Source organism: Haliotis asinina, chromosome 3 (assembly GCF_037392515.1).
Source record: "Haliotis asinina isolate JCU_RB_2024 chromosome 3, JCU_Hal_asi_v2, whole genome shotgun sequence".
In the NCBI taxonomy this organism is placed as follows: domain Eukaryota; kingdom Metazoa; phylum Mollusca; class Gastropoda; order Lepetellida; family Haliotidae; genus Haliotis; species Haliotis asinina.
Window position 1 is genome coordinate 28,578,767 of NC_090282.1, and position 10,306 is coordinate 28,589,072.

The 10,306-nt window shown below is 42.0% G+C and overlaps 1 protein-coding gene across 1 annotated transcript; it reads left to right on the forward strand.

Annotated features, from left to right (window-relative positions):
• Window positions 1–1,311: 1,311 nt before the first annotated feature.
• LOC137276721 (mesenchyme-specific cell surface glycoprotein-like) lies at window positions 1,312–9,207 on the forward strand. The gene is made up of 9 exons (XM_067808350.1): window positions 1,312–1,558; window positions 2,363–2,596; window positions 3,223–3,412; window positions 3,978–4,110; window positions 4,707–4,821; window positions 5,741–5,971; window positions 6,683–6,924; window positions 7,747–7,964; window positions 9,081–9,207. The coding sequence occupies exons 1-9, from the start codon at window positions 1,351–1,353 to the stop codon at window positions 9,178–9,180; spliced, it is 1,671 nt and encodes a 556-aa protein (XP_067664451.1). The 5' UTR covers window positions 1,312–1,350; the 3' UTR covers window positions 9,181–9,207.
• Window positions 9,208–10,306: the final 1,099 nt, after the last annotated feature.

Below are 10,306 nucleotides of genomic sequence, written 5' to 3' on the forward strand. Positions count from 1 at the left end.
TTTCGGTGAAACCTGCAGGCACTGCTATGGTGCTGACGAACATACTGACACAGTTCAGACTAGTCCCATATTCGAGCCGCCAATAACAGGCTCCTGGCACTTCAGAGGGATGTAACTCTGCACCGCGATTTGCGGCGTGCGAGTCGTTGAGGCTTGTCATTATTCATGCGACTTCGTGTGACGTGTACATATTCTGGTATGTACTGTATGCTGTTTGGTTGTCATAGTAACCGAGCTAGCATCCTTATTTTGTGCGTGCGCGTGTGTGCGCGGGTACTAAATTAAGTAAATGACCATGTACGTCGAATGGAAACAGGATCGTTAATGAGGTGACAGCCACCGAGACAGCATCTTCATTACGTGTTTATGTCCCCTATAACGGTCGGGTACTATTACACCACCAGGTACGACGAATGTAAACAGGATCGTTAATGACGTGACTGCCACCGAGATAGCATCTTCGTTAATGGTGTGAATATGGCATATATGGCATGACACACAGATCCTATTATTTGTGTGCATGCAAGTACAATATCCTGAATGGCAAGCAGGCTGTCTACAGGTTGCCTTCCTGTATCCGGTGATACAGGATGTAGACATTTGTTGTTATAGTGAAACTCATCCAGATGCCTTACTAAGAAACCAAGGTTCATAATCAGATCAAACCTCTGAAGACTGACCCTGGCAGTTGGTATACATACATTATACATCAGTATGAACTGGGAATCTGGGAACTAGTTCCCATTAAACAACCATACAGCTAAAACCGTCGACATTCTCAAACTTTAACGCGAAATCACCATGGTTTTCTGGTTGTTTTCCATCCGTGCAGCAGACGAAAATCACATGAATTTTCTTATCATTTTCTTATCTACGAACTTCCGGGACCGTTTCAAACATAAAAACATATCTCTTTAAACTGGAAGCAAGCAGGTGTAAGCTTCCAGCGCTTTATGTTAATTGGTGAGTGGAGTTTGAAGCGATCCCTGGCAACGACTGATAACCTCAGTAATCTACAGGTTGAGGCCAGAACGGAACTACGTAAGTCCTTAAAACTGTCGTACATTTTCTATCCCCGTAACTATAAATACATTTGATACGAGTGTATCTTCAATGGCATATCTATATGGAAATACTGCCGTGTCATAATAGTGGTCAAAATCCTGGACCTCGGTATTTCAAAGTGTTCTCTGAAGTGTCGTCCTGTCGTTTTGAGACATCCCACGTCTACATTCATGAATGGTAAATTATCAAAGTACATGTATATACACACGTAGGAATAATCAGCTCATGTCTTATTTACAGCGAATTTATCGTAACAAGCTAGGAAACAAGTCAACAAGTTTGAAAATGACCGCCATGAAGCTTTATCCAAGTTTCATTATGATCTTGGTGTTAATTGGACAATGCCTATCACGTGACCAATTGAGACTCTTGAGTTACACCAAGTTGGCATCCTATCTCGAGCCCGCTCACACGCATCCGGTGTACAAGTTGCTTGGTGGAACGGCAACAGCAGGTGCCTACGACGTGGATGGCCACGTATTGTATGTTATAGGTAAAACATATTCACTTATATATCTCAGTACCGGGATATTGACGCTGCCAGATGTGGAATTATTATACTGACGTTACGCGGACTTTGTATTGACGTTGTAATGGCACTGTAATGATACTGCATAGGTTTGGTATTGACGTCAGTTAGGTTTCTTTTAAACCATTGAATCCACCAGTGTTCTCGTTGCTGACAGTATTTACACAAAGGGTGAATCTACCCGACAGATGGCTCCAGATTATTGATCATTCACTGTATTCTTATCTTTTGTGAGGGAATTGATGGATATATGGTGTTTGCTATTAAAGCTGGCGTAAGCCGAATTTCCAAGGTCTCTCAGCTAAATCATGTAAATTATTATTAGTGTAGACATGTAAGGTGAGAACCTCTTGTAAACGTAGGGATTTTGTTTCATATATGTAATCCACCAGAAGATCTATGACTCACATACATCACTCGATGTCATACAAAATATCACAGATTAATGTGTACTGACATGACTTCACCCATTCGTTGGTACTGAGACGAATAGTTGTTACATTTACACGTCACATCAGATGCACTTGTACCACATTGCAAAAGGAGATAATTGTTATGAATATCGTAATACCTTTATGAAACGTTTCACCTTTATGAAACGTTTCATTACATATTTTCAAGTAAAAGACAGTATCTCTCCCATCCTTCACTTCTCTTAGGCTCGAACTCTGTAAACCTGCACTGTAAGATATAACTATGAACCCTAGAGAGGATAGGTCGAACGCTTGCATCTTTGTTCCTTCCTCTAAACATATATTCTGCACAAAGGAGACGCGTCCCCTGTTGTGCACGTCATTGACCTGTCTGACCCTGGATCCCCGCACCTGCTGGTCGACCATCTGTTCACTGAGACTCAAGGTCAGCCACGTGGGGTGGATGTTTGTGGTGGGGAACTGGCTGTTGTCATGGCGTCATCAGATGACGTATATGAGGGACACGTGATGTTCTTTAAGACCTACAGTCAAGATGTGAAGACGTTGTTGTACCTGCGGACAATACCGGGTGAGTGGAGATTCTCCCCAACAAAATGTACAGTGTCCAAGAGCATCAGAGTCGTTGCACGTTAGACTTCAGAGGTTATTCTGTTATAGTTTGACAGAAGGTATACCCAAAGTTACAGCAGTGATGTATCTCAGAGAAACCTTCATTAGTCATTATGAATTGCCGGGAAAACGAAGGTATGCACTCATGTTTAATTTAGCTGGATTTTGACAAACAAAATAATTGTAGGACAATAATGAAATGTCATCGTTTGGCAATGTGTCAGTGACCTCCGCTATATAACGCCTTCAATCCAGCTACCTTCGAGATGGGAATTAGTGTACCTAATTAGATATGATTCTCCTCGGTCAAAGAAGGAAATCTAAGGCATTCTAAGGCATTAGCCGCCCAACACGCAAAACACGTTTTTCTCAAGTACAGTGGAAGCTGTCTTAACCGGCACTCATCGGGACTGAAGAAATAATCCACTTTATAGATTGATTACCGGATTGTAGAGCTTATGATTAATTTACAGTTCAGACGTTACTGAGATTTTATGCCAGTGTTGACAACTTTCCGGATCGGACAGATGCCGGTTTTTCACAGTTTACACTGTATTAGGTTAACAGTAAACCCTTGTCGTACAGTGGGTTCCTCTCCGTCCCATCTGGTGTACTCGAGAGACTGCACGACACTGGTTATCACCAATGAAGGAACACCTGGAAAGGATGTCTCCAACAAGTTTGTGGATCCAGAAGGTTCGGTGGCAATCCTGAGAAAGGACAGAAGTGGCACGTGGTCAGAGCAAACTGTAGACTTTAAGAAGTTCAACGGAAGGTTGGTAAGGAGAGCTCAAACGTTTAAGATGTTCAGTGAAAAAAAGCGAGTCGCAAGGCTACCACTGGTGTTGATATGCATCACCACGCTGGCAAACGTCATTGTGTTCATTACCTGATTCTGTAAGCGATTCAAATCTCCGTAATTTGTAGTGCGTCCTTATTCGTCACAAAGATTGCTGATGTGTGGTTAAACAATACTCACTCGCCCACTCATTGTTCTTGTGAGGCTACCAAATCGTGATACCGTACTCCTTTGACCATGTCTTTAACATTTTGAAGTTTCAAAAAAGGGAAACGCTCTATCTGGAAAATGTTTGAGACGTGCTTTTAAGCTATTTTCAAAGAAAAAAGAGTGAATAAACATTGGTGTTTTGTGTACGTGTACGTGTCACATTAATACGTGTCAGAGATGCCCTGTATCTGTAGAAAAAAAATACCGTACCGAAAAAGTGTATCTACCCAAAACAAAACTGAATTTTGAGACTTGGCCATATACATCAATGATGCTATTTTACTATACACGCATCCAAACACTCTTTTTTGTCTTGTTGATGGGGACACAGATCTGACATTCGCCATCCCTCTGCGTGTGTCCGGACCTTCACCTCTGCACCAAGTTCTAATCTGTCGCAGGACCTGCAGCCGTCCTACGCTGTCATCACGCCGGATGACCACACAGTATACATCACGCTGCAGGTACAGTCAGAAACTGACATCGGTAGGTCTTCTTCAAGAGGTACTACTACCCATACAAATAATTATGGAGCGTTCAGGCATAACGTATTGGTGTAATTTAAATTTGTTTGTTTTGTTTGTTGTAGTTGTTTTTGTCTCTGTTACGCTTCTTAAGGAACATGTATTTGTTCACAAACAAAATCATATTCAAACCGAAATTGGTTATACGACATACTGTCTCATACCTGTTTCATTGCAATAATTCTTATAGTGCTCTTTTACTCGCTTCTTCGTATCGTCAATGGTCAATGGTTGCCTAGATAAGACTGAAAATATAGTCATTGCGTAAAAAGGCTGATCCCCATATCGTGGATCTCACACGTTTCCAACCGCTGCATTGCTACTGAGATCCAAGGTCGATTTTTTTAGGCAGGAATACTGCGGAACGACAGTGCATAGAGTCTGTTACTGTTGAGCTTGCTACCAGTGTCTTCTCTCAGGCCTCCTTGATTTATCTGGAATATTGCCGACTGCGAAGTTGAAAAGAGCACTCACTCAATCCATATAGTTTATCACTTTATGTATCCTATTACCTTGTATAGTTTGCATATACACAGGACAATAATGCCATTGCGAGGGTATCGGTGAGAGGGGGTGAGGTGAAGGGCATCTACAGTCTCGGCACCAAGAGCTGGAACCAGAGTCAACTAGATCCAAGTGACCAGGACGGAGGTATGGACATTCTGGCATAAAAGGTGGAGTGGAAATGAGAAAGGACAAGAGTCATCAGAAGATGAAAGATATCAAATGCTTTTCGAGTTGTGATCCGGAAACGAGGCACATTCCTTCATTTTGAGACTAAGTCCGAATTGTTTTCATGGGAACCCAGAAAATGATACAACACAAAAACCTGCAAATAGCAAAAGGCACCACTTTAGGGTCTGCCACAAATATCTGCTAAGTTTTGCTGAAAGATATTAAGAAGCTTTTCAGTTCTGCTCCACAAACGAAGCCCATCCCTCCATTTTGAGACAAAGTCTAAACGTTTCCATGGAAGCCGAGAAAATAATAAACCACAAAAACCTGTAAATAGCAAAAGTTTTGCAGAAAAATATTGAACGGTTTTTGAGTTCTCCGGAGGAAACGAAGCCCACCCCACCATTAGACTAACACCAAAATGTTCCATGGAAAAACAAAAAAATATATACATGCCAAAACTCTGTAAATAGGCACAACTATAGGTTGTGATTATTATATCTATCAAGTTTGGTCTAAAAATATTGAACGGTTTCTGAATTATGCTGCGGAAACAAAATGATTATGGACGGGCGAACAGACAGACGAGGCGTCGACTATATCCCCCCGGCATGTAATGTAAAATTGACATACTTCTTCTGAAACATCAACTTTGATCTTTTTAACGAATGGCCTTGTATATACCATGTATTCCTCACCATGAAGATACCCAATATGCGGCATACCCAACCCACTGGACCTTGTACATACTGCGTATTTAACCCTATCTGCCTATTCTGTAGCATACCCCGTCATCTCTGACAATTTCCTCTTAAACAGAGTTCACTAATGACCTGTATATACTCTATATCCCACACGTCCCATCGTTCTTCCTTCTGACTTTGGAACTGTGAAGGTACCCACCTCGCGAAGTATCCCATCCACGGGATGTACCAGCCCCGGGCGATGAAGATGCTACAGAAAGACGGAAAGATGTACCTGCTGACAGCGGACGAGGGGAGGATCAAGGAGTACAGCGTTGGACGGCATGGCTTCTACTGGTCAGAGGCAACGGCTGCTTCTGTAGGAACATCTGGCTCACAGAACAACACATTAACAGACATGCTGACCCGGCCTGACAAACTAGGTATCCACTCCTTTCCCCGTTGAACTGTATTGCGATCAACGTTGTACGACCAAGGTATTTCGTGGGCCTTCATTTGAGGCAGACTCTTTTATGCCTCTGCTAAGACACTGAACCTATTGATTTTACGGCGTATTAATGTCTTCGACACTACTTTCCCTACTTACCGAATATCAGGGTCAGGGTCCCGATCCACAAAGCGTTCTTAAAGAACTACCGTAAGTTTGTAATTTACCATTAGCCTACGATATGGGTCAGTGTCCACTTGCACAAAGCAATCTTAGCGCTACGACTATCTTAAGCCTGTGTTGAAGAATGGGAGTTACAATCATTGTAGCGCTAAGATCGCTTCGTGCAAGTCAGCCCAGGACCCTGTCGTCTATTATATATATACTTTTGGCATGTGTAGTTTGGTCTATGTTGCTTGTCTTGAGATGCGACTGATGGGACTGGGTGATGTTGCGCACAGGCGTGGTTGATGCATGTCTTTACATCCCGATTACATTGATCGCTCTTCATTATGCCAATCATTTGATAGCCCTGTCAAGGTTCTATGTTTTTTTATTATTATTATTTGACCGGCGTTATATAACTGGCCTGTTGATAATTGCGTCATTAAACAACAAACTAACAAGTAATAAAACTTTTATCACATTCGCAATCTTGTGCCCTTATCGCACGCTACAGGTATTCACTTGTGTGTTTTGAAAACAGGTAGACTATTGATCAGTAAATGTAATCTCAACTCCTCGGGGATTACCGACATCCACACGTTTGGTGGGCGTGGCTTTTCCATCTGGGATACTACCGACCTGACCCATGGGCCTGTATATAACAGTGGGGGTGAGGTAGAGGAGGTCAATGAACTCCTACTGGACAACGTCTTCAACACCGACGTCACATCATCTATGAAATCAAGCCCAGAGAGCATGAGAGATGCCAGTTCTAAAGATTTCGTGAGTTTCCTTTAAAGGATTCACTTGAACCTTTTAAGAGGCATCTTTTAAAATCATAAACAACACTTTCTTGATTTGAAAACAAAATTAACGACTGATGTAATGAAACATCAATACTTGATCAACACTTTGATATAATATCGTCACTCTTCAGCCATGTAGTTTCAAACGAAAGTAAAGTCAAAGCCCTTTGCTCAAAGAGATCTCGATACGTCGATACGTTCAGGACCCAGGGACCCGGAGCTCCTATCACAAAGCTAAAGTTAACCTTAACTCCCATTCTTTAACACTGCGCTATGGTTACCTTAGACTTAGGTAACCTCCCATTTTTGAACGTGGCACGAATGTTACCTAAGTCTGAGGTAACCTTAGTGCACTGTTAAAGAATGGGAGTTAAGGTTGCCTAAGTCTTAGGTAACCTTAGCGCAGTGTTAAAGAATGGGAGTTAAGGTTAACCTTAGTAAAGGTTGCTTCGTGAAAGAAGCCCCAGATCCACAATGCGTTCATAACGTTACAACCTGTCGTAACTCTAGAATTTACCATAGGCTTACAAATACCGTAGCTTTAGGAATGTCTTGTGGACGGGGATCCTGGATTGTAGTAACAAGAACATCAAAAGCGTTCTTGGAGGATATGTTTTGTTACATATATAACTTCCGGCCAGGGAACAACCGTTTTTTAATATCTACTCAAGCAGATTCCAATGGGTATAAAGGGCAAATTAGCTGTGGAAACTATATGGATAACTGAAAATCAGTTATGACACCCGGTGTTCAGGAAAAGATCAAGCATGGCCTTCCTGTCACGAGTTGTCAATTCCAGGGTCCCAAACTGAGTGCTTTGGATGTAGTGGAGGACAACGGGAAGACATACTTGGTGCTGGGGAGTCAGAGGATGGGGAGTCTGTACCTGTACACGGTGGACATGGGTTCGTTGACCACAGATCTCAACCATGTCTTCAGACAGGGCGGCATTAAACAGACCATGGAGGACATGTACAAGCAGGGCACTGCTGGCGACGTTGGTATCTCGGACATCAGGTGGGGGATATGTGTTATCCTATGCAGAGAGACCATGTTGAATGTCTTTATACCCGTGAAGAACCTGCTAAAACGTCAGCAGTTTGAGCGAGTGAGTTTTACGCTGCACTCAGCAATATTCAAGCTATATGGCAGCAGTCTGTAAATAATCGAGTCTGGACCAGACAATCAAGCGATCAACAGCATGAGCATCGATCTGCGCAGTTGGGAACAAATGACAGGTATCAACCAAATCAGCAAACCTGACCACCCGATACCGTTAGTCACCTCTCACAAGCATAGTCGCCTTTTATGCAAGCATGGATTGCTGAAGGCCTGTTCTACCCACACCATCACGGGTGCTGGCATGTGGTGTGGTACATGAGAGTGTGGGTTCGAATCCTGGAAGGGACTCAACCCAACAAAACTACCAGGATCTATACTTTACTAAGTGTAACAAGCATGGGCAACTTGTTGGTTTACATATTGTATTATTGGGTTTCTGGCTAGATTTGAATATTACAGATTGATATCATATAGCTGAACATTGCTGTGTGTGGCACAAAGTGTAAAGCCTCTGAATGTATACCTTGGTATCTCGAATCTCGAATTTCGAATATCAGGTTGGCAATATCAAAGTGTTCTTTTGCACTGTGGTCTTGTTGAGAGTTTGCTAAGGTATATATGAAGGTCGCTATCAAGCTGGGCATATCATATAGTGGTAGTTTGTGTGCTTGCCAAAGTGATAGTTCAAGACTTGAATAATAGACTAGATTTTCTCATGGTGCTCTCGAACACATAAATATTTGGTTGGTCCTTTAGGTCAGATTCATGTTAAGTTGGATGAGGTTGGGGAAGGTGGTGACGGCTGTTTAAGGTGGAATTGTTATTGCTTATTTTAGTGGCTTGCAAAGTAAATTGTTTTGTCTTGTTTCAGTTGAATGGCAGATATTTCTCTACTTGTTGATTCATGGGCGGTCAGGTAGCGGAATGGTTAAAGCATCTGCCCATATCCCCTTGAAGACCTGAGTTTGATTCCCCACATGGATACAATGTGTGAAGCCCATTTCTGGTGTCCCCTGTCATGATATTGCTGGAATATTGTGAAAAAAACAGACTAAAACTCACTTGTTTCAGACTCATCTCATCCAAGCACACCCCAGCCAACAAGACACTGGCAGTGGTCATCAGCAATGGGTCAGGCACAGTGTCAGTGTATGAAATTGATCCTTCTTAGGGATACAATAAACAACATAAGCAGTCATAACTTCATGCAGTTCTTTACAAATGGACTTACTAAAGACAGATCATTTTTTTCCAAATGTCAATAATCCAAATTAATCCATTGAATTGTCCGTTGGTTGGTTGGTTTGTGGTTTACAGCGACTCTCAGCATTATTCCAGGTAGAGGTTTGGATCAGTTAATCCAGTGATCAACATCATGAGCATTGATGTACACAATTATTTGGCATACGATGAGATGTGTCAACAAAGTCAGTGAGCCTGAACACCCGATCCTGTTGCTTTTCATGATGAGCATGGGTTGCTTAAGACCAATTCTAGCCCATATCTTCAGGGGTAAATTAAATTTGAAAGCACCTTGTATAGAACAGATGTTGCTGCAAAGCCTTTTACCTAATATAACCATAGCCAGTGGGTATGCTGTTATATACATATACAACCCATGTTCCTCAAGATGGTACAAGGTTGAACACCACACTATCACCTCACACTGCCCGCTACCCATTCACTGCCAGTTGAACATAGGTATTTGATGAAAACGTACCTCCCTCCCTCATTTGGGTCACAAATTTGTCTGTGTGAGGCAGCGCCAAAACCCTAGAAACTCTCTCAACCCGTGTTGCCTGATTTGACTGTGTTAGTCACCTCAGAATGTTATGTGTACGGGTACCCAAGAAATACATACAGGACTAGGACGTAATTTTCCGTGTTTTACAATTTCAATACCCAACACTTTATTAAGCATCCAACACTTTAGAACCCAATCAAAATCAACGTTTGAAATAGGAAATAACACCCCAAAATCTGCTATTTAGGTAAGGAAGTGTTTTCAGCAGGTATTATCTCAGGCCCCAAAATTAAGGTCAATACTTAACAACTTCAGGGAAAAGATAACAACACCTTCCACATAATGTTCATAAGTACAACTTTCTGAAGCTTCAGTCAGGATTTAGAAAAGGTTTATTTAAAACACCTAGTTTCAATTTTCATGAATCACCCCCATGATATTGTAATTTGAAACCTCTGGCTAACCAGTCTGAAGGAGGAGTGCTTGAATGTGTTGGAGGTAATATTCTGAGGATAACTGCTGCTTGTGTTTTAAACAGTTTATACCACAGGTA

What these genes read in the sequence shown, in the direction of transcription:
- LOC137276721 (XM_067808350.1), top strand. Translation starts at nt 1,351, where the DNA reads ATGACCGCCATGAAGCTTTATCCAAGTTTCATTATGATCTTGGTGTTA. An exon ending in GTACCTGCGGACAATACCGG is followed by an intron (nt 2,597 to 3,222) that starts GTGAGTGGAGAT and finishes CTTGTCGTACAG; the next exon opens with TGGGTTCCTCTCCGTCCCAT. An exon ending in ATGCCAGTTCTAAAGATTTC is followed by an intron (nt 6,925 to 7,746) that starts GTGAGTTTCCTT and finishes TGTCAATTCCAG; the next exon opens with GGTCCCAAACTGAGTGCTTT.